We start from the raw sequence: 25250 nt of genomic DNA, 5'->3' as shown, positions 1-25250 counted from the left end.
GAACGGGTTCTTACGCCCGACTTTAATCAGCTACAGTTCAAAGGAAGCAAAGTGACCAGAGGTTGTAGAGCTACATGGAAGATGGTCTCTTAAAACAACAGCTAGGCCTCCACCACGACCAGAACCCCGGGGCTGGCTAAGAAAAGAATAACCACTTGGGCAAAGTTCAATCAGAGCAGAATAATCAGATGTTTGCTGTCAAACTTCAGTCAGAAACAGAAAATCCAGGTTTTTAGAGAGAATTAAATCACCGAGCAGGAAGGACTTATTGGTAACAGAGTGGGTATTAAATAGAGGTGGGAAAAATGATCGATTCTAAGATGCATCGCGATTCAGCCGTGCATGATTCCGCATCGATGCAGCAACGTGACATAATGAGATTTTCTCTCTATGTCTATGTCGGGGGTCGGCAATCCACGGCTCTTCCATCCATCTGATGCGGCTCTATGTGCTTGTAAAATAATGAATAGATATTTAAATAAAAAGCTTTATATTTTACTGCATAAATTTTACATCTGTATGCCAATTCTAAATGTAAAGATTGTCTGCGTAAACCTGGACAGTTCCAACCCGGTCTTTCTGTGAGACCGGGTTGACGCGTCACGCTTGTGCGTAATCACATCGGCGCTTTCTGAGCTGACGAGGATGTCAGATTCTGGGATTCTCCTCAGACAGGCTCCTGGATGTGTCGCCACATTGGAGACAGGAACAAGCGCTATTCAGCCAAAGTTTAATAATCAGGGAACATTTTCTAAGTGACAACTCTCGCTTCAGTCGGAGGAATCTTCCTGCATGCGCTCTGGTTCTGCGACGCGCTCCAAGCCTCTCTCCACATCTTCAGCTCGCTGTGGACCGTACGTACGCGCTGACAGTGAGCTGCGCCGAGCAGTGTCCAGCTCAGATGTTCAGATGGGAATCTTTTCTTGGGTGATTTAGCTACATCTGCGATGTTCGTAACGAATAAAATGTCAGTTCGTCTGCATGCGTCGGGGTACTTCTTTCTATTCTTTCTCCGTCAAAATAAACGGTCAAATACAGGAATTATCCGGTCAACACAACACAAGCCCTGCTTTTAACTGTTCTGTTTTCTTGTGAAAATTGTTGCAAAGAGATATAATTAAACTTGATTAACACCAGAGCCAGGCGCACCGCGCCGTTATCTCCGTCACTGTAAATGAGGGAAAAACAAATTGATCGGATCCTTTTCTGACCTTCCCCACCTACAAAGTTTAATTACAACAATCAAACGTGACAGAGCCTGGATTTGTATCCTGAACAGTCTAAACATGTTTTAAAAAGAAACATATGACAAAAGTGGCACCTGCTCAGTAAAACCACCAACAGGGTGAAAAATATCAAAATAGTGTAGGCAGAGACGGGCTACAACTTCTGGATCCACTTCATATAAATCGTTTTATTGATTATCTTCTTATGAAAGATAACTCTGACGTACACGAGCGACCAGTACTGGCTGCTGTCACCTGTTGTGAGCAGCTCTCTGCTGTCTGAGGGTAGGCCCCAACCACAACGCCGCGGCTGCTGTGGCTCCCAGTGTTTTCTTTACTGTGGGAAACGGGTAATAATGGCTCTTTAATGGGAACAGGTTGCCGACCCCTGGTCTATGTCTATGCAGGACAATAAAGTTTTGAGGTTTTACAATTACTTCTGGGGGCAGAGTTGCAATGACACGTGCACTGCGTTGCCCTAGCGCCAATTTAAAACAGAAAAGGCGGACAGGGATACAGGGCCAACATTACCAGTAATCAAGGATGTACGCGTTACATTTAAATCGGATGTCTGGGCTAATTTCGGTTTTGGGATCCTGGATGTGAAAGAATCACTTAACACAGTATTTGTTTACTATTTTTAAATTCAGTAATATTCTATCTTAAAGCTGCTCTACCGAAAACACTATTTCTTATATTATTTAAGTAATCATAGGCAGCACACTTTAAACATTATTGCTCACTATAGTGAATAGATGTATGTTCTGTTTTTTAGGGATTTCGAAATCAAAAAGAAATTGAAAACTATTCTACTGCTTTTATTAAGTAATGAAAAATTTTGTGTGAAGAATCGTGATGCATTTCAGACTCAAATCGAATCGTTAGGCAGATAATCGAAATCGGATCGAATTGTGAGGCAGGTAGAGATGCACACCACTAGTATTAAATAGAAGAAGAAGAAAATATCATTTCTATAGCGCCTCTCAAGATAAAAATCACAAGGCGCTTCACAAAAACAAAAAATGTAAAAATATAAAAATGCATTTAGAAAATGTTTAAAAATATATTTAAAATGAGCAAAAATAGACAATTGTCATTAAAAAATGTTAAGAAAGAGAGAGAGTGAATAGGAAAGAGGGAAATCAGTGGATCCTGAGGATGGTGGAATAGGTGGGGAGAGCAGAATAAAGACAGAGTGGTGAAGAAGGTCATACAAAAGCCAGCTTGAACAATTGAGTCTACAGCTGCTTTTTGAAGGAGTTCACTGAGTCCACTGATCTCAGGGGGAGAGAGGTCCAGAGTCTGGGGGCCACAGCAGCAAATGATCTGTCACCTTTGGTCTTTAGCCTGGTGCGTTGCACAACCAGTAGGCTTTGATCACTGGACCTCAGGGACCTGCTGGGGGTGTAAGGACTAAGAAGATCACCAATGTAAGATGGTGCTTGTCCATGTAAGGCCCTATAGACCAGAACCAGGATCTTGAAATGAACCCTGAAGTTGACAGTAGAGCCATGCTGAGTGAGGTGGAGAGTAGCTTGACACAAAGAAGGCGACTGCTGAAACCATGTCTTGCATATGTGCGTGGTGGTTGTTGAAGCACTGGCTCCAGCTGCAGTCCACTCTTTGTGTCTCCCCATATTTTTGAGTGGGATTTGTTTCACACTCGTCTCCAGGGTGCGGTTATCCCTATTGCTGGTACACTTTTTCTACCACATCTTGTCCCTCCTTTCTCCTCTCTATTAATGTGCTTGGACACAGAGCTCTAGACAGCCAGCCTCTTTAGTAATGACCTCTTGTTTCTTGCCCTCCTTGTGTAAGGTGTCAATGGTCGTCTTGGGGACAACTGTCATACCAGCAGTCTTCCCCATGATTGTGTAGCCTATAGAATTGAACTTTGTCATGATATTCTAATTTTATGACCAGCACCCGTATATTTAAATTCCTAAAAAATACATCAGCTTAATAAATGCTCTACAACATTGTCAACTAGCATTTCTTTTTATTTATATTTAATGCTTGGTCAGTTATTTGAATTTCTTAATTAACTTTGATTAACTTTGGTTAAATGTTTTAATTTAATACTCTGCAGTGCATAAAATTCAGATTCAAGTGTTGGTTAAATTCAGTGTTCAAAAGGTGATTAGGTTCAAAATTGTTATGCACCCACTGTTATTAGTGACACTTTAGCGGGCAAATAAGGTGGAAAATGTCTAGATATCAGCCATGAAAATCAGCCCAAAAAAGCAGTATTAGCCATCAGCTGACCATGATCACCATCAGCAAAGGAAAAACCCAATATAGTCAAACTTAATATTGTAAAGAGTTACTTTAACAGCGTAAATGAATTCTTCTCTGAACAATTTCCCCTTTACTTACTTTTTATTACTCTTTCCAATCTCATCAAGAATCATCTTCCACTTGGGTCGACCAACCAGCAGCCGGGATGAAAGTGGGCGGTACCGCTCCTCAGACATGCGCTGGAAATGAGAGCAGACAAAAACAATAATAACATATTACAAGTTAGGCAGGAAAAAAGCAAACTTCCTGGAATCTACCAGCAATCATCTAACCATCTGATGGAGTCTCTGCTCCTTAGTTTATGTGACTAAATATATTTAAAATAAACACAATTATTTGAACACAGTCATTTAACTGAACTGTATTTTAATCCTTCTGGAAAAATCGGCACAATCTTTACTTAAGATCAAAATCACTTCAAAAGTCTGTTTAAACAGTTTGTGTGTGTGAAACCCCCAACTCAGCACGAAGCCATTAGCACAAAGCACCAAGTCTCTGCTGCTCCACAGTTTCTCCTAAAAGACTCTGACCTCAGAGGAGGTCATGCACAGTGGCTGTTACGGGTCAGAGCTCTCTGTCAACAGGGTGTATTATGACGCAAGTGAGCCTTATCTGGTTTCCTTCTTTTACTTCGGCTTGGTTTAGAAAGTTGATTCATAAAGCTGCTCGTCTGTTTAGCTCAAACACCGCAACCCTCTCGGTTCAGAAGGATTGAAAATGCAACACGTGAGAGATAATTCGGTTTAGTTATACTTCTGCTTCTTAAGTGTGCTTTTCAGGCACAAGAATGTAGTTTCATGCCTTGCAGTCATAATGAACCAGGAAGGAGTGAAATAAAAAAAAAAAACTATTTTGTCTCCCCGTCGGGGAATCGAACCCCGGTCTCCCGCGTGACAGGCGGGGATACTCACCACTATACTAACGAGGAGATGGAAGGTATTTACACATGACAGCAGAAATAGTGTGCAGTGACCAGGTGTTAGTGATAGTGTTTTTGGGAAAAAAAGCATGATAGCAGTGTTTTTGGGGAAAAAAAAGCAATTATCTTACACACGCTTGCACCTAGATATAACAGAGAACAAAGGCAGGAACAGTAGAGTAGCAGAACACTAACACAATGTTGCTGTGAGGACTGAAAGAACAGAGAGTACATTTTTGTTTCTGAAATTTTCATTCTTGTTTTCAGAAACTGAAACAGATAAAAAGAAAAATAAACACTTTATAAGGTAGACTGTTTAAAAAAGAAAATATATATGTTTTTATGTCTAAGAACAAATTTAGAAGAAAAGAGGGTTAGTGTTTGCTGTTTTATACTGCCCTCTAGTGGCAAATGTATAAAAGTAACAGAGAAAATGAATAAAAAATGCCTGAGCGACGATAAAAACAAACAAATAAGTAACAATACAAAAAACAAACTGTGTACATGAAAGTGTGTCTTACCTGTAAGCTTTCTGTGCAACTCACATAGAGTTTCAGATTAAAGTAGTCTGGTCTGTTCTCCTGCCAAAGCTTTAAATAAAAGAAGTGTTTTATCAAAAAAGGACACACATTAACATTCAATTCATAATTTTAATTGTCTACGAAAAATTCGTGTTTTTATTCCATTTTTATGCCAACATGAAAGCAAAAACTGTTTGCTAATGGTTTTAACTGAATTTCTAAATGAGTCATAAATAGTGTAAGTTTCTTTAGCACCTGATATCAGTGAAGACAAAATAAAACACTTAATATTGATGCAACGATAAGAACTGCAGCTGCATTTATGATAGGATGGATTCAGAGTTTGACCTGACCTTCTTGTGCAGAGCACATAGCAGCTCTGCAAACCAGTAGAAAGACTGAATCTCCTTGCAGACCCAAACAAAGTACAGCCTCTGCAGTCGGAAACCCCTCCAGCCGTCACTGGGTGCACAACATCAAGAGAAAACGAATGCAGAAAAGACGCATGAATGCTTGCAGCAAATGATTTATCGTTCTGTTTGCATGATAACTCACAGCAGAGCTTGCAGCACACAGGCAAACGGCGTGACTCCAATTCCCCCAGCAACACAGAGACTGACATCGTAGTTGAAGACGTCCTCCGAAGGACCTCCAAATGGACCATCAACAAAAACCCTGATCAGATTATTCAGACAGAAGGAAATATACAGTTAGCTAAAACCTTTGAAGATTGATAGTCAAAAGCACACAATTAATGAGAAAGCAGTTTCACAAAACATGTCAACAAAAGTGCACACATTAAAACAGAAATTACACAAAGGGTCACATTAATCAGAATAATCTGAAAATAGTGACGTTGACTTTTTGACCACAAGGAGGCAGTGCAGAGCATGGCCTTTAACAGCAGCGCAGAGGATTGGGGGCTGAACAGTTTGTTCTAGTTTGGTGTGACTAAACAAACCGTCCGTCCCTCAGAGCCCACATCCCCATTGTCACAGTGAGCAGGCCAGAAACTTTTGACCTCTTTGTGACCCTGAGCATCCATGACAACACCCCCCCCCCCCCCACCCCCACCCCCCCATGCACTTCAGTCACGCAGTTGCTGACTCACTCAGCAACCTACTTGGGGTATCTCCTCTGCTGGACCATGGGGAGGATCTCCATGTCAGCCCTTGGTGGAGGAAGTAACAGCTGAGTGAAGCGATCTGAGCGGAGGAGAAGTGGAGCAGTTAAAGCATTTCTAGAACACCCTGATTCATCACAGGCCATTTCCTTACAGCAAGTTGTCATGACCAATTAAGGGGCCAAAACAAACAAACTAGGGATGAGCCGGATACTCGTTTTAGACGAGTATCAGGTACGGATAAAGCATTTTTGACGAATACGAGCATGAAACAAGTAAAATTCGTAAATATCTGTAATCGTGCTGAAGGAAAATCCTCACTGGGTAACTGACTGTCTTCACGCTCTGTGACTGGACAGTCACATCGAGCGCCCGCCCCTCCCTACACACAAAACTCTGCAGTCGGGAGCTCAGTCCGACCGGCTCATCCACGCACACACACAGACAGTAACGGATCTCTCTGTGCTTGCTTCACTGTTGCTCACGTTTCTTCAGTACTTCCTAGGTTTCCCTCAGCTCGCCTCTTTTTCGGTTGAATATTTAAAGTTACCTTTTTCATAACTTACGTGATGCGTTTGACAAGACGGAGCTGACATGCTGCGTCAGTCACTGCCTCCGCTCCGGTCGGGTTTTTGAATTTTTTTTTTACACTCTCTCTCTCTCTCCCTCTCTATCTCACACACACACACACCTTAATCAACAATGTTTTGTTTAACTTTGAGTGGGGAAAAATGCCAAGAATGTTAGGAAAAAAATCAGTTTCATCTAATTAAAATTTAAAAAAATTTTAAAGTTGTGTCTGGTTCTAGTATTTCATATTTCCTAGTTCCTACTGCATGAGTTCAGATGCATTCATTCATGCACTTAAATATTGTTCTGATTTTACTGAAAAACTTGTTCTGTAATAGTTCCTTTACTATTGTGATCAAAAATATTTTATCTCAATTCTGAGGCTGCTCTGTAAATAGTTTTCAAATAAACAATACACATAGCAACTTCTGGTCAATCTATATCAATTTCAGATTTAAAATAATGTATTGATGTAAACCACACACCCTTCAGGTTAAACCACGCCCACTTCTGGGTTATGTCACACCCACTCCAAGTACAGATACAGATACAGATATTTTAGATGGTTGAACAGATACAGATACAGATAGTGGTGTACTCGCTCATCCCTAAAACAAACCGACTTCCTGTCAAGTGTCTTGAGAGGATGTGAACGTGGATGGATCCAGTAGCAAGTGCATGGCGTAAGGGCCATAGCTGCCTTTAACAATTTATTTTAGAAACCAACACTAAAAATAAACAATTAAAAATCTGTTTTATATTTTAAAAAAGGAGGCACACAGAATTATAAATTATTAAAAAAAAAAAGAACCACAGGAAAATACACAACTTCCACAACAATCAATGAGTCTTATCAAAGCAGAGAGGAGATGAGCTAGGGTTAGCCTCACTTTTAGCTCACTTTTCTACATGAAAACACGTAAGACAAAGAACAGTGTAAAGATTTCAGAGCTTTCAGCGGATAAAAAAAAAACTGATGCCTGTTGAGGCAATGTTTCAAATAAAAGGAGAAAAAGGATCACATTTCAATGACTATGCTTGATTTTCAATCTACAATTTGTAATGTAATGAAATGTATAGCACAAACACACACACACACACACACGTGCACGCAAACAAAATGCAGTTTTCAAAAGTGTATCCTTCATCGAGAAATGTTGTAAAACTGTAAGGATAAACTAACCAAAGTTTCATTCAGCTGACTCTGGTAGTGTGTGTCTTGTTTTTGATGCTTGCAGGTGTATGCTGCAAGAGTAAGCATGTGCAAGTGTGTGTGTGTTTTAACCCCTTAAGCCCTGAGGTCCCCCAGGTGGGGGACCCTGTGAAGTTAGTTCCTTAACAGGCCCAAAACAACCCTCACACTACAGAAGAAATAGTAATAATTCCCATCAAATTAATCAGCAAACCCAGCGCTACAAGGCCATCTAAACTATTTTTACCATTTTTTGAGGAATAGGCTTCAAAATAGGCCTAGGGCTTAAGGGGTTAATGTATGAACTTACCAGTCCAGTCTCCCACCACTCGCAGATGAATGCCAAAAGTCTCCTTGTTTGCTGTGGGACACTGTAAAAGTTAAAGATTTAACACAAACACACACATCCTGTGAGTGGATGAAAGTTACAAAAAAACACATCATTATGCTGGCAGCAAGCGTTATTAGCCCCAGGGGTCTGTCTGCTCTCTGTCAGTGTGACTCCTAACTCTCCTCCTGAAAGCAACACAGCACACCAAGCACACAGTATATGTGAGCATGTGTGTGTGTTTGTGTGTGCCTGTATATGTGTGCACTTGTCTTCACTACATAGTGAGGACCAATTAATTTTCACCTGTAAAGAGGACATTTTGCCTGGTCCTTGCTTTGTTACAACGTTAGTGAGCCCAACTAGAGATTTGGTGTGAATAAAGTTTTAGCTAAGGTAAAGGAAGTCAATGACAGTCCTCACAACCACCAGTAAGATGAGTGTGTGTGTGTGTGTGTGTGTGTGTGTGTGTGTGTGTGTGTGTGTGTGTGTGTGTGTGTGTGTGTGTGTGTGTGTGTGTGTGTGTGTGTGTGTGTGTGTGTGTGTGTGTGTGTGTGTGTGTGTGTGCTGGATATTCTGGTGTGTAACCAAATTTATTCCTCCATCTTGTGCTTTTCTATGCAATCTGAACCAAATCTGAAACACCAATAAACAAAGGACACATGATATTAGAAGACAGCCCAGCTGTCAATCAAAAGCCAATCATCCAAGTAGAGGGCGGGACTCTGCGGTAGACAGAACTGTTGGTTGTTTGGAAAAAGAAAGATAGATTAAGTACCTGTGAAAACAAGTGTGTTTTTGTCTATGAGGACGTGTCTGTGGTGCGTTGTGTCATGAGTGAGGAATGTGTTAGAGTAAGTTTGTCTTACCTTTGTCAGGGTGAAGGGATGGTTCTCAAATGAAGACACGCCTGGACAGTTAAGAACAATATACTGGGATAGAGGAGATGGACAGACAGGGATGGAGAGAGATAGTCGGATGGCAGAGGAAGGTAGTGTGAAAGAAAAGGCATGGTTGGAAAACGGATAAAACAAAGCTATCAAATATAAATAAAACAGATCTGGGATGCATTAACAGAAAAATGCTCACCTGTCCCGGTCGAGCTTTGAAGTCCTTCTTCAGCATACGCAGCTCTACAACATTACAGGGATGCCTGATGGCTGTTACTATGGTTACGGGGTCACTGCTCCTAATGTAGCGATATAAACGCTCCACACAGTAAAGACAGAGGGGACCGGACACCCACAGCCAAGTCTGTACACACAGAGAGACATGTTTAAAACAGCTTAAGAACAAAACAACATTTTGAGGAAAAGAATCAACAAAATCACTCTGGAAGCACCTGTGATGTGAAACATATGCTATAAATGATCATATTTAGTAGGGTGTTTCTAGCCTAGTGAACTAGACCAAATTCTTGCTTTGCAAAGTTTAAATAATACATTTATTTAGTCTGGCTTGCCAGGCTAGGGTGTTTCAATATCTGGAAAAAATGAAAGTCGTTTGACTGAAAGATGTTGACTTTAACAAACCTAATTAGAGTTTAATGTTCTACAAGGGCTTATGAGCACAGACTTCAAACCCATTATCAAAACTAAAGAAGCCATGGAGGATGAGAGGTCAAACAAATCAAGAAACAACAGAAGTCCTTTTGCCTTCATTGATGTTACAGTTCAGCCTTCATTAAATCTTAGGAAGAACATTCAGCTTCCAGAGGAATTTTATGGGTTCAGCAAACCGCTTAACGGCCACAGAGAAGCATATAATCACCCACAAACACAGGCCTGGATGTAGAGACCCTCCCTAGCACTTCTAATAAATGGGACCAACACCTCCCACACTCCCAAACACCCAGTACACATGAACGACACTCAAACGTTTGCTCACACACACGCACGCATGCACGTACACACACACACAGACACACACACACACACACACAAAGAAACACCACTAACACAGACCTGAGGGTAATGCGGCTCAAAATGAGCATCTTCTCTGCATCTAATATCATCATCCTCAGCCTGGACGAGGTCTTCATCCTGCAGCTTTGAGTTGCTCTGATTGGTTCTGAGACAGCCGGGGGGGTGGGCCTTCAGATTGGTCTGATACTTCAGAGCTCCACTGGAAAAAAAGACAAGAATCAACTTGATGTTTGGTTGGTTACTATAGCATGACCTCTACAATATGGATATCTGCAGGTTCAAATCGTGGCTGTGGCCTTTCTGCACAGAATTAGCATGTTCTTTCTTGCATTCATGGGTTTTCTCCAGGTACTCCGGTTTCCTCCCACAAACTACAAACATGCCTTTTAATGTTGGTTGGAGATAAAATGTTCATTTGTGTGTGTGAGTGAGTGAGTGAGTGAGTGAGTGAGTGAGTGAGTGAGTGGCTGGTTGGTTACTGTGATGGACTGGTGGTTGCCCAGGCAGTCCCCCTTCTCTCACTCGATGACTCCCCCCACCCCAACCCTACTGAGGATGAAGCGGTAAGGATGACAGAGTGAGTTATTAGTGCTGTACTGAAAGTGAAACTGCAAAAACAGTATAAATCAACCGATCAATCGATCTTTATTTACAAGTACTTGTTGCTACTAAAAAGGTGACTAAACTGCTCCACAGTAAAAGACTAAAATGTTTTATCTCCACAACTAAGACAAGCCTGGAGGAGTTCTGTTGTGTGGTGAAGTTGTTAATGCTAACGGTTAGCTTCTACTAGCCGAGACGTTCTCTGCCGATTTCTGGACACTAAACGAACAACAGCCTTCCCTGTCGTGAGTAAAGATGGGTGAGTCCATGAAGGTTAAGTGACAGTGTGATGCAGATCGGTCAGGCTTTTAAAATCCTAGTTTCACCGTCTATTTTCTGTCAGAAGCTAATGCAGCAGATAGGTGTAGGAGACTATTTCCATGTTCAGTTTGCATGATAAACCCAGAACGACCAATTATAATGAGGAATATTCATTTAAAAATGTTTTCTCAATGAACCACATATTTAACAAGGAGTTAGTTGCACCACAGTAAGGCAAAATGATGTAATCATGTAGAAAGGCACACTGCCTACCCAACCATGTGCACCATCAGGATGGTGTAGAACACAATGAAGAGGTTGTGTGTGTACCAGAAGATCTCATAGTTGGACACCCTGAGGAATAAAGGGACAACAAACATGATCCTGATTAAGTTAGATTTTTGTAAATGAAGAATTTGAGCAACATTATACAGAAAAACTATACAAGAAAATACAGAAAAACATGCAGAGATGAAACAGTAAAATGAGCTTTTGGTTTGTTCAGAAGTAAACAGTCTCACAGTTCAAAGCCTGAGTAAGCAGGATGCTAGAGGTCAAAGGGTTCATCACACACAACAACCTTTCATAAAAACAGAATAATTACTGTTATAAAAACCCTGCTCTTCACTTTAGCAACTGCAACTTTTTCACTGTTGTTTAAATTGACTAATAAACCAAGGAACACAATTATTCTGAGTAAACTATTTTGGCTCTTCTTTACCAACTTAATCACGGGGAGCAAATGGATCAAGAACACTGCTCTCAGACTAAATTACTTATTGCTTTATGAGTTGATTTTCTTTAACTGAGCTGCTCTGAACAAATTAGAAGATTCAGCTGAATGTGTTTAAAGACCACATGCAAAACGGTTCAATTTGAAAGGAGAAAAAACACAAAAGACTCAAACCTATAGAATAAAAACATGATGAAATAAACTCCAGATTTCATACACTCGCTGTTTTTCTAGTTTATCTTATTATTTTATAAACAGGTCAAAGCTAACTAAGTATGCAAGACAACACAAACACCATTTTAACTGAGTTTCAGACTCATTTTGTTTATTACAATCATTGATTGTTGATAATCATAATTAAATATAAAGTCCTGGGGTATTTCTCAATGTCAAGGAGTCTCGTCTACCAAGGCAGTGCCTTAGTAGGCAAGGCACCTTGCTTTAGAGGACACTGTTCTTCCTATTTTGCTTAAGAGGACACTGTCCTTCTTAACTCAAAGAAAATGGTTAAATGGAGCACTCATCTCACATGATGTGACGTGGGAGCGGCATTCATATTTTATATGTATACGTTTTGATATAAATGTATAACGATTAATGTTTTAAATGTGTATATATTGGTAAAATTAAATATGTAAGAGAGTTACTACCTGCTAGCCACCGAAGCTGCAACTACTAAGCAAATAACCAACCATAGATAACTGCTTAGGATCTAAAATAACATTTGAGAGATTAGCCTGTTAGCTACAATTAGTTGACTTTCATTTAAACTGGCAATTTGCCCCCAGAGTAGCTGCTGCCGGCTCCTGACCCTGCCTCTTTTTGAAGATACTGCTCTGTAGTCTGGGAAATTTTTGACTGAGGAAAGGCAGCAAGGCACTTCCCATGTATCCTTGGTCACCAGAGAGGTGACATCTCACAGGCTCTTTTCCGGTGAGGGTTGGACTCTGTCAAGGCTTCCCTTTGTCATCGATTCTGTTCATAACTTTTATGGACAGGATTTCTAGATGCAGCCAAAGTGTCGAGGGGATCATTTTGGTGGCTTGATGATTGAATCTGCTTTTTGCAGATGATGTGGTCCTGTTGGCTTAATCAGAACATGATCTGGCATTTGCTGGAGCAGTTTGCAGCTAAGTGTGAAGCAGCTGGGGTGAGAATCAGCTCCTCTAAATCCAAGAACATGGTCTTGAGTTAGAAAAGGATAGAATGCCTTTTCCGGGTCAGGGATGAGGTTGTGCCCTAAGTGAATGAAAAAATTGAGTGTGAGATCGACAGGCAGATCGGTGCTGCGTCTGCAGTGAGGCAGGCGTTGTACCGATCTGTCGTGGTGAAAAGAGAGTTGAGCTGGAAGGCAAAGCTTTCAATTTACCAGTTGATCTACATTCCAACCTACACCTATGGTCACGAGCTTTGGGTAATGACCGAAAGATTGAGATCGTGTGTACAAGAGGCCAAAAAGAGTTTAAGTCACAAGAGTGGCTGGGCTCTCCCTTAGATCCAGGAGGGGCGCGGTGTAGACCTGCTGCTCCTCCACAGCTAGATGAGCCAGTTGATGTGGCATCTAATTAGCATGCCTCCTGGATGCTTCCCTGGTGAGGTTTTCCGGGCACGTCCAACCGGGAGGAGACCTAAAGGAAGACCCAGAACACGCTGGAGGGACTGTCTTTCTTGGCTGGCCAGGGAATTCCCCAGAGGAGCTGGCCTAAGTGGATGGGGAGAAGGAAGTATGGGCATCTCAGACCTGTTTCCTTACTTCCTCAATTTGCCAAGATACTAGAAAAACTGTTCACTTACCACCTAGATACATTTTTAGAAAAACATAAACTACTTATTAACCGGCAATATGGATTTAGAGCTAATTGTTCAACATCACTGGCACTAATTGAAACACTAGAGGACATTACAAATGCTATAGATCAGAAAAACTGTGCAGTAGGAGTATTCATAGATCTAAAAAAAGCATTTGACACAATCAATCATAACATCCTACTAAATAAACTGGAACGCTATGGAATTAGGGGGGGTGGCACTAGACTGGATCAGGAATTATTTGACCGACAGGAAGCAGTTTGTGAAGTTGGATGGAATCAACTCATCATACTTGGACATTGTTTGTGGTGTTCCCCAGGGGTCAGTGATTGGTCCAAAACTGTTCATTCTTTATATTAATGACATCTGCAAGGTGTCACAATCATTAAAGTTAATTTATTTGCAGATGATACAAATATTTTCTGTTCTGGGGATAATTTCAAGGAACTCCTACATACGCTCAACTCAGAACTACCAAAAATAAAAAAATGGTTTGAATGGAATAAATTATCACTAAACTTGAATAAAACTAAAATCATGTTGTTTGGGAACAGCAGCCTAAATTTACAAGAACAAATCCAAATTGATGGTGTGAGAATTGAAATAGTGAAGGAGATCAGATTTCTTGGTGTAATAATAGACAATAGAATCAGCTGAAAAGCTCACATTAAATCAAATAAGCAATAAAATCTCAAGAAGCATCTCAATATTAAATAATGTAAAACACATTCTGGACCAAAAGTCACTCCACATTCTATACTGTTCACTTATTTCCACATATTTAAATTACTGAACAGAGGTTTGGGGAAACACCTACAAATGTGCATTATCATCATTATCTGTGTTACAAAAAAGGGCTCTAAGGATAATTCATAACACTGGTTACAGAGATCATACAAACTCTATTTTTAAAATCACAAATCTTAAAGTTTCCAGAGATAGTTCAGTTTAAAACAGCACAGCTAATGTATAAAGTAAACAATAAACTACTTCCTGACAACATATTAAAACTGTTTCATAAAAGGGAGGGGAGGTATCAGTTAAGAGGGGAGTTAAAATTCAAACATGCTCGAGTCCGAACAACATTAAAAACTTTCAGTGTGTCTGTGTGCGGTGTGAAACTGTGGAACAGAATGAGTGATGAATTGAAGCAATGTCCAAACATGATGCTGTTTAAAAAAAGGCTTCAACTCATGATGTTTACCAAATACAAGGAAGGTCCAAAAGTGTGTGCCTGAACACAAAATGTTTGTATTTATGATATGATCTTGATAAACCATGTGCCATTTGTGTGAATATGTTGCAAATTTGCCAAAAACTACCAGACAACATTAAATAACTTAGTTATTTGGTGTCGAGAAGGGGGTGGGATTAAATAAGCTGATGCTTCTTCCTACTCCCTTTTGAACATGTGTAAAAAAAACGAGAAGGAGAAGTTACTTATGTTGTGTGTATTACTATCAGTGGCGGTTTTACCATTAGGCATAGCTCGGCGGCCGCCTGGGGCCCCCTTGTTTTGGGGGGCACCCTAGCCCTGACCGCCGGCACCCCTCTGTTAATGCTACAATATTCTTATTACCAACCTGTCGCCGCAAATGGGATTGGACATGCACACTTCTCATTACCATAATTCCTGAACCGTTCAAGATATCATTAAAATTCCAAAAGTGCTGCAAAAATTTAAAATGGGGCTTTTCGTGCATTTACAATAGGCCTACATTACGGTAGCCACCGGGATTCCCTGTCTTGAGCGCAATGAATCACAACACAGATTCAGCGACGTGCTGAGTTTGTCATCCAAAATGCTCTGTTATATAACTTTTGAATGGCTGATCAGATTCAAATAATTCCAACGGTTCCTAAAAGTACATAAAAGCAGCTTTCCAACGATCTATAGCATGAAGCAATCAGAGTTATGGAAAATATCGCTGCAAGGGGAAATCCTGCTGTACAGCCTGATTGAAACGGAGCGCAGCGCCGCGGTGAAAGCGGATAACGGAACGGGGAAGCTAATTAGCATAAAAAGCCAGCATGAAATTATGGAAATGCCTCAAAGAAAATCAGCACGATCTATTAGGTGTCCCAGAAGGCTTATATCTGAAGACAGTGACCATGAAGAAGAAGGACAGATCTCCAGTGAACCAGGTTAAGAATGTTTGTTCAGTCTTTATTTTTAATTTTTTTATTTGAACAACCCTCACCTATTTGCTAATTGTAAGATTCAGCTTCATTCCAGCATTATTTATGTTTTTACAAAAACTAATTATTTTTGCTAAAACAAAAAGATTTTGGTGTATCAGTGCACGGTGTGCAAGAGAAGCACCCCATAGCAGTGTGAGGTGCGCTCTGCCTGCAGCTGGAGAGAAACTGCTTCAAGGCCTACCACATCAAATAAAAACGTCTGAAAGTTTACAAAAATAAATGGTCTTAAAACTGCTAAAAAAAAAGTTACCAAGGTTCAAACTTTTTTAAGAATAGAAGCATTACAGTTCAAAGTTTAAATTGTCTGCCCAGTAATTTTGAAGTTCCTGTTGAGTAATAAATGTAAAAAGTTCTAATCCGTTGTTTTTTTTTTTTTTTTTTTTGCTTTTTTCACTTTTAAGCTGATTTTTTAAAGACTTTAATAGAAATAAATTCTAAATACAAACCATACACTAAAAGCTGAGGTTGTTCTGAAAAAAGGAGAAGAGTTACACACACTTTGCACTTTTTATTACAATTTTACAGCCATAAGATTAAAAAAATACCAGGCGGCCCCGTTATAATTATGGTCATAAGAGGGTTATTAAGACGGCGATGCACAAACAGGAAGTGATTGGTAGTCATTCCACTCCAATCCAGTTGGTGGCGGTAATGCACCAAATTGTTGTTTGCCAAGTGCCATCAGACCACAAATAATAATAAGAAGAGAGGCGGGAGCGTTCGTAACAAACTCAAAGCGATAGTCAAAACATTAAGCATTAAATGGAGTTATCCTAGTGGCTCCAATAAGAGAAAGAAGCAGCTTGCTTCATAAAAGCTTTTATTTTCACTTCTGAAAGTGGTGTCGTTTTTCGATGTAATTATCAAAAGGAAGCAGAAAGGAAAGACAATGGAAAATGTTTGAAGGGAGGAAAACATGGACCAAAATGGAAAATAGAAAAAAAAGAACTAAGGCTAAAGCACAGGAGCACTGACAGGAAAAAGAAAGCAGAGCAAATATTGAAAGTGTTCAAAGGGAGAGAAATACAGGAAAAAAGAGGAGGACTAATAAAAAGGGAAAATAACTCATGTCAGAAGAGGCGAGAGTTTCGCAAATCCAGTTAAAGGTAAGATTGTCGAAAATTTAGTGTAAGGGGCCCCATGTCTGTGTTCGCCTAGGGCCCCCAAATTGCTAAATCTGCCTCTGATTACTATGTGTATGTACGCATGTTCAAAATAAAGACAAAAAGATTATTAAAGTAACAGCAATTAATAAAAACAGAAACAAACCAGCCTACTTTGTTTTGTTCAATTTAGAACAAAGGGTTGGATTAACCATCTATTAGCTAATTCGCTGGAATTTTAGGGATAACAATGGAGCCACGTTTCTTAATTCAGAGAAGATTGAAAACATTGTGTGTTAACGTGACTTCATCACTGTGACTCATCATTTTGGCATTCCTGTGGGCTGTAGCACTTAGTTAAACTACCATCTAAAGCTTTAAATGGTCTGGGCTTCAAAAGATGCAAGGGGTCTCTCTCTCTCTCACAGACACACACACACACACACAGCACGCGCTGGCCCCCAGTGACCTGGGTAATGACAGAGCTGTAACAACCTCTGTTATCCTGTCTCACTATCATCCCCATCAGCCATCGCACCGGACGAGTCTTCAGCTCCAGAATAAGCAGACATAACATGAAGAGAGCAACAAGACAAAACATAAACATCTGTATCTGTAATATCATCAGGTGCCAGGATTCCAGATGCCTCTCACACCAGTGAAAGTTACTCACGAAGTATGGACACCCAAAAATTACTTTATGGACATTTAATTCCATAAAAAATTTGTTGTCAGATTTTTACTAAAAGTCTCCCAAGAAGTGATGTTTGGTAACCAACCGGATGCAATAGGAGGAGGAGATGAACATCAGGAGGAGGATCAGAACCAGCAGGACACCAGTAACTCCTGGGACTGGGCAGGATCATCCAGTTACAGAGAGGAGACAAAACAAGCACGTTAGTATCCAGACGCATCAATAAGGTGTCAGGAAACTGTGGCTATGTTTACATGAACATCTACCTTCTATGAACCACGTTTAAAATATATTAATATTATTTATATGGACTTTTTCATTCATGCTATTAATCCATGCCCGCAATAAGTACCTCAACACATTTCTAGGGATAAAAAATGACATTTTCACATATGAAAACTTTTATTTAAGAATATTTCTAAGTAAAAATGCATATTGTTCTATCTTTTTTCAAAGGACATTAAATACTGCAGTAATCTTAAAAAGAGTTAACATAGGACCAGAACAGGAACAGATAGGATCTGTTTTTCTAAATAAGACGAGTCTTTCTTACTTGTGCTCAAAATAATCCACTTTGGGTCCTTGAAAAGGAAACAAAAAAGACACAACTCAGTAACCATCAACATAAACTCTTACTGAATTTTAAAACCACAGCAAATTTATTTAATCTTTATTTCCATTCTTAATCTTATTATTCTATCTTAATTTTTATTGCATATTTTATTTTTTTATTTTATTAGTATAATTTTTTAAAATTGTTTTAAAAAGTATTGTTTGTGAAGCACCTTGAGGTTTTTATTTTGAAAGGCACTAAAACCTTTTCTTTTTTTAGGCCCTGTCCACACGTAGCCAGTGATCTGCCAAAAGGTAGATATTTTTCTACGTTTTGGCCTGTCATCCACACGAAAATGGAGTTTTTTCACACGAAAACGGATCTTTTTAAAAACTCCGGCCAAAGTGAAGATCTGCGTTTTCTCCGTTTTGGGTGTCTGCGTGTGAACAGACAAAACCGGAGATTTAAGGTCCGCAACGTCACTTTCTGCGACAAAAAAATGCTGACATCACGTGTGCAACCTGTGTTTACACTAGCCGACATCATGGATGCCCTCAGAGCTGCGCTCTGTCACTACCCGATCCATCAATTGTCCAAGCGCTTTTTGCTTGTTTGTTTTTGCAAGCGGAATTACTGCTCCTTGCGGAAGACCACTCAACAAAGGACGAGGTTAAGAACGGGGGAAGTACTGCCGCCTACAGGTCTGGCATGTCCTTAACAACGTATTTATCCGGGTACGTGTGCACAGAGTTTTTTTTTTAAATGAGGTGGTGTGGATGCAAGTTTTTGGAGGGGCGGATATTTGTTTTAAAAAAAACCTGGCTACGTGTGGACAAGGCCTTATTAGAGAGAAATATAGTAAAGAGTTTTATTTCAACACAAATTTCAACTGTTTCAGTTCTCAGCTGCAAACTCAGCTTTTGAAATAAAGCCGGATTTATGTTGAAATGTTATAAATAATAAATATATGAAATGTTGTAGGTAGCTCTTTCAAAAGCCTCAGTTTGGACAAACTGGTGTTATTTTTTAGAGTAGTTAGCTCATGAGCTTCCAAGACTGACTTATTTCAAACAAGCCAAGTGGCAGTTTCATGGTTTAGTAAGTGATAAAATTACACATGGATGTATAAAAAGCCAAAAGGGTCATAATTTAAATGTGAAAAGCCAAATTCAAACACCAACTGGTGATCAATAAACGCCGTTAATAAACAGGAGGTATATATTATTGGTTTATTTTACCAAACCAATAAGGAACCAACAATTTAGAACAAAGGTACATAACAAACATGTGTTCTCATAACCTGCCATGAAAGTTTTGAGATTGTGTTGTTTTTAGTCTTGGCCCCACTGTGACTAGCTCTTAGCTCATCAATCAGATTAGAACTAATCTGTCTCGCCAAGTTTTAGCATAAAACTGAAGCTGATCTTACTGGGTGGTCATGATTAGAGACGTTGGGAAGCCTCACCTCTCCTCTGTAGCGAGCCAAGTTGAGAGCCGGAAAGTCATCCGAGTAGCTCAGGCTGAAGTTGACAACATTCACCAGGTGGGCTGAAACGTGCACAGCTGTAGAGGAGGAGACAGACATAAAACGGGCTTGAATCACACATTTATTCTGCACAGACAGCAGTATATGAGCAGGATGTCTCCCCTCACACAGACCAACACATTCTCACTCCCAGCGCGTCAAAAACAAACGCTTGGTCAGCCACCCTCTGTGTCAGACCCCTGACGCCAAAAGTGCCCTTTTTCGATACTTATGTGCGAAAAGGGGTTTTCCCCTTTTCTGACTGCAGATCCCAATGCAGCGTTACACTGACGCGATGGGAATTCCGCTGATGTGGCACCGAACCAGCTCATTTAACCGCACCTAAACCTTAACGTTTCACTATTTATAACCTTCCCCTCACCCTTACCCTAACCTTAACCCTCTTGCTACCTAAAACGTTACTCTCACTGTCAGTGTTGGGAGTAACGCGGTACAAAAGTAATTAACTACTGTAATGCATTGCCTTTTGCTGTAATGTGGTAATGTAAGGCATTGCAGGGAAAGAAAATGGTAATATTTACTCGGTACAATTGTCAGTAACGCGGTAATTACAACGCATTTTTAAACCCAGAATCAAGATGTGGGTTTCCTAAAAATTCTAATTGCGGGAAGCCTGAAAAAAGATCCAGTATCTACATATATGACGTCATTTATGGACTCAGCTTTGCGGGCATTCTATGAGCAGAGAGGACGCAGCGGTAATGGCTCAAATACTCCAGCTGCGTCCTGCGCGCGGCCGCTGTTATATTCACAAAACCGCTCCACCAAAACAAAGTAATTTGTTTGCGATCGTTTATATCCGCCCATATTCTCTGGTACTTCATGTAATTTTCAGCTGAGTTCATAATCTGTGCGCCGGTGATTTCATCTCATTGCTGCTGGAGCGCAGCGCGAAGCTTTTTTATTTATTTTTGGGTTTTTTTGCGTTCGGTAGATCCCTTTGGTTGATTAGTTAGAAAGTAGGAAATCTAGGAAACAGTTTTTCTGGAAGACGGAGACAACACGCAGCATGCAGGAAGGTTAGAGAAAGGGCAGGAAATTATTCACATAAAATCAAGAAAAAAAAGTGCTTGAAAAGAAAAAAGTAGGTAGATTTATCCCCAATACACATTTTTACCAGTGAAAAGCAATAATATACATAAGCATTTAATAATTATACTAGTGATATAATCAGATCACCCCAGAAGTCAGTCCCACATCCAGGGCCGTATCAAGGCATTTGGGGACCAAGGCAAATATAGGCTTGGAGCCCCGACCACCTTACTCCCTGCTCAGCTAATATAAGATGGCAGCATGCTGAGAGTACAGATTGTTGCTTTCATTTAATAAACAATCATTTTAGAGCACTGTTATCATATCTGACTGTTTTAACAGCAATCCTAGCTCAGATATCACATCACTTTCCACATATATGTCATGAGCTCACTGAGCGTCAGATTACCAGATTTATATTGAAGTTGTTTTGGTGAAAGTTACTTCAAGTAATGCAAAAGTAGTGTAATGCCTTACATTTTAAAATCAGTAATATTGTAATGTAATTAATTACTTTAAAATGAGGGTAACAAGTAATAAATAATGCATTGCAGTTTTGAAGTAACTTGCCCAACACTGCTCACTGTGATCAAGCGTTTGTTTCCCATGCATTCTGACTGTGAATTTTCGTATTTGCCGCCCAAGGGGAATGTTAAAACATACCATCTGGCGAGGGGGAGGTTACAAATACCCTCTACTTTTAACCTCCACCTTGGTAGTTGAAACCTCCCCCTCACATTGCCTCGGTCCAAACCCAACCAATGACGAGGCGGCTCCAGCTGTTCACTTCATAGAGCCGGCTTTCAGAGCGACCGACACATCACTAACGTGTTAGCTAGCAAGATGGTCATCATCGCGTCAGTGTAACGCTGCATTGGGATCTGCAGTCAGAAAAGGGAAAAACCCCTTTTTGCACATAAGTGACGAAAAAGGGCACTTTTGGCGTCAGGAGTCTGACGCGGAGGGTGGCTGGCCAAGCGTTTGTTTTTGACGCGCTGGGAGTGAGAATGTGTTGCACACAGACACAACTAATAAACAAAACCAGGACAGTTATTTCTTTGTTCGTTCAGCGAAAAGTCAGCAAACTTCTTCCTGACACCACAGGCTAACGACACAGCCATTCAACAGCTGAGGGGATTACAGGGTGTAATTATGACACACAAGGGTCCTTTTTCTCTCCCCCATATCCTTTCCCACTCCCACCGCCTTCCTCCCCCTCTCTCTTTATTCTCTCAGTCTGTCTCTCTCTCATCCTGCTGAGCGTCTCTGTCCTCTGAGTCATCCCGTGCCTGCGTGCATGCACGTGCACGTGTGTGTGTGTGTTATCATTAATGTAATACGTTTAATGAGCAGAGAAGTGCAGAGTCATGCTGACAAAAAGCCAAGTTTTAAAGATGACGTAATAATGAAAATCGTATGCAGACTTTACAGTGCAGTCATTATTTTTGGATTTTAGACCTTCAATTAATTTAATAGTACATTAGCTACTATAAAAGATCAATGCCCTTTGACTATTAATGTTTGATTTCTAAATGCTTTGACTAAAATCTGTTTAAACCTCTTTAATATTTTGTTATTGAAAAAAACATTGACAAGAATTGTGACCAACCGATTTCCACTCTACTTGTATAATAGTATTTTCCTGAGCTGACCAGTTGTAAACATAACACAAACACACATGCGCGCGCACACACACATTGGTTTTGTTGAGCTAGAAAACCAAGTCAGACGTTTGGTATGAGGTAGAGTCATTAAAACCAACAACTTTGAATAAAAGTGGACTTTTATAATAAAATACAAAGCAGTTGAGTTGAATATTTGGGCTAATTTCACCAACGTAACTGAGAACACAAGTTTCTGATGAAGAAACACTTCACCCAGCTCAGTGGCAACATTGACTCAAGTCTGTTTTTAATATTAGATTTTCAGCTTTAAAAATATCATCTTTTGAAGTGGGTTACTATAGAAACGTGTTTGAACGACCTCATTACGGACAAACAGAGATTAATTCTAAGTGGATTGATGAGCTAACAGCTAGACACAGCTAGGCAAAACAACTCAAATCTCAGAAAGAGTCATAGTACTTCCTGTTCACTGAGTAACATTTTCTGTAATGCAAAACTAATCAGAAGGTTGCAGGTTTGACCTCAGCTCCACCAGAGAATGGTGCTTGCCTGCTGGTGGTGGTTAGAGGGTCTGGTGGCGCCAGTGTTCTGCAGTTCTGTCAGTGCGCCCCAGGTCAGCTGTAGCTACATTGTAGCTCATCCCCACCAGTGTGTGACTGTGTGTGTGAATGGGTGGATGACTGAATGTGTTGTGAAGCACCTTGGGGGGTTGTAGAGCTCTAAGAAGATGCTGTACAAATGCAGGTCATTTACCATGTAAAGGTTACTCTCTCATCAGTTTTGCACAACTTTACACTAAAGCGGGTATGCCCCAGGTGTGGCCGGGGGTCATTTGCAACCCTCCGAGGGCTTTTGTGAGGCCCTCACTTGCATTTCAAGAAAGATGGAGTTGTGTCTCTCCAGCGGGTGGTTGATGTAGATCAACACTTTTAATATTTATGCTCAGAGTTTTAATAAAATGTCTATTTATACAGGGGAATCTGCTGTTGTGTCCTTGGGCAAGACACTTAGCCCACCTTGCCTGCTGGTGGTGGTCGGAGGGACCAGTGGCGCCTGTGCTCGGCAGCCTCGCCTCTGTCAGTGCGCCCCAGCACAGCTGTGGCTACATCGAAGCTTATCACCATCAGTGTGTGAATGTGTGTGTGAATGGATGAATGATGCACTGTAGTGTAAAGCGCTTTGGAGTCCTTACTCTGAGAGGCGCTATACAAGTGTAGGTCATTTATCATTTATTTTAGGTCTTTTTCAAGTAGTACCAAAAAATGTATTTACCATTAAACAATTTTTGCATTTTCTTTAAATAACATAATTACATTTTTGTGACCCATGAGCATATTTCACCTAATGTTTGGAAATGCCAGCACTACATGTTTATAGGGTATGCAGCTGTGCAAAAAACTATGAGAATGACACAAATCTCCTTGTTGCAAAGGGCGCAGTCTCATTGTTTTTCAAATTTTTGAGACAAAAGGTATTTACCGCAATAAAAATTCATGATTCAAGCTGTTATGGGACAGCAATAAAAACTATTGTGACGGGACTTACCTGACTGTGGCTAGCGGGATCTCCAAATTAGAAGAGCTACGCTTACTTGGTGATATACTGACGCTTCAAGAGAGCTAAACTATCTTTCTAACCTCATGAAAGGGAAAACTGTTTTTAAAAGATCTGTGTTTTTTACCAAATAATCAGTCCCTATTGGCGACACGCTCAACGGAGTGTAGGATCAGCCTTTTGCCATCACCTTTAACCCCGGCTTTCCATCAGATGCGTAAGCATCACGTAGCGTACACGAAGCATTACATACTGCTAATAGCCAGCGTTATAGTAAATGGGTGCGTTTTCACTGAATGCAAAGCAGCGCATCCCAGAAGAGTTGTGTTGCTTTGTTCTGCTAAAATTTGTTTATGCGCTCGATTCCAGAACTCATCAAGCTCAGCACTTCAGATTGGGCAAGACAGGAAGTCTGTCAACTTTCAGAATAAAAGACAAATGCAGATTTCCAGGCGCTTAACAAGTAAACAAACATACATCATTACCTGTGACCAGAAACCACAGTCCTTTTTGGACATATGCTGCCATCTTATTGCTTTTTATTGTGTGAACGGAAATTCAATGTGACCTTGGAATTCTCCAAGGATTGAATGAACCCGGGAACCAGCTGCATGGGATGCTTTTACTACAGATGCGTGTCTCAAACGTTCCCGGTGGGAAGGGACACGCTGTTGAGGTCACTGGGAAAATGCATCTTCATGTGAGTTTCCATTTTCAAATGGACTGCAAAAACAAGATTAATCTAGCTAATTTTCTTTAAATACTACAGTACAACAAAAAGAATCAGTCTCTGTAGAAAAACTATTCTGTCCCTGCAGCTTCATCTAATACAAGTCAGATTTCCCATCAAATAACCGACAACAAAACATGGAAGAGTAACAGGAAGAGGTCTGTAAACCAGACTCAGAGAATACACATCAGCCTGAGGCTTGCATGATGTCATGAGAAGAGCTCACAAAAGTAACACACACACACACACACACACACACACACACACACACACACACACACACACACACACACACACACACACACACACACACACACACACACACACACACACACACACACACACACACACACACACACACACACACACACACTCCCAGCTGGTTCAGCAGGAATGCACCACCAGCAGTGATTCATTTACTCACACTTCACATGCAAACTGACACACACACATGAATGAATCAAACTGTGCTGTAATGAGAGTGTTTCTTACCAGAGAAGAGGCAGATAGCGACGCCACATGCAACATGAAAGCTTTTGCTCTTGTCTAACAGTCTGCGTGTCTTTCTTGATGACACCTGTATGTGAGAGGAAAACACAGACTGTACATGTAGAAGGAAATCAAGAAAAAATATGTCATCTTGGATTTTTACATCCAAAATTCAACTTTCTCAATAGTTTTGGCTTCTTTTTTTATATTGACT

At 40.4% G+C, this 25250-nt stretch overlaps 1 protein-coding gene and 1 non-coding gene across 3 annotated transcripts in view; both read right to left on the bottom strand.

Moving 5' to 3' along the window:
- Positions 1-25250, bottom strand: part of LOC107380454 (NADPH oxidase 4) — a 40478-nt gene that overhangs the window by 1611 nt on the left and 13617 nt on the right. For both annotated transcript variants that reach the window (XM_070543504.1, XM_015951707.3), the window contains exons 4-17: positions 25040-25124; positions 19526-19623; positions 18061-18088; positions 17593-17665; positions 11240-11320; positions 10142-10301; positions 9267-9431; positions 9047-9109; positions 8160-8220; positions 6088-6169; positions 5520-5639; positions 5318-5426; positions 4965-5033; positions 3603-3703 (exon numbers count right to left, since the gene is read on the bottom strand). In XM_070543504.1, the coding sequence (XP_070399605.1) occupies positions 3603-3703; positions 4965-5033; positions 5318-5426; positions 5520-5639; positions 6088-6169; positions 8160-8220; positions 9047-9109; positions 9267-9431; positions 10142-10301; positions 11240-11320; positions 17593-17665; positions 18061-18088; positions 19526-19623; positions 25040-25124 (1295 nt within the window). The remainder of the gene's footprint in view (positions 1-3602; positions 3704-4964; positions 5034-5317; positions 5427-5519; positions 5640-6087; positions 6170-8159; positions 8221-9046; positions 9110-9266; positions 9432-10141; positions 10302-11239; positions 11321-17592; positions 17666-18060; positions 18089-19525; positions 19624-25039; positions 25125-25250) is intronic.
- On the bottom strand, positions 4381-4452 carry trnad-guc (transfer RNA aspartic acid (anticodon GUC)). The gene has a single exon. It is a non-coding gene; the product is annotated as a tRNA-Asp (tRNA).

This window comes from Nothobranchius furzeri, chromosome 13 (genome assembly GCF_043380555.1).
Source record: "Nothobranchius furzeri strain GRZ-AD chromosome 13, NfurGRZ-RIMD1, whole genome shotgun sequence".
NCBI lineage: Eukaryota > Metazoa > Chordata > Actinopteri > Cyprinodontiformes > Nothobranchiidae > Nothobranchius > Nothobranchius furzeri.
The sequence above is the reverse complement of the archived record's forward strand: the minus strand, read 5'-3'. Positions and strand labels throughout refer to the sequence as shown.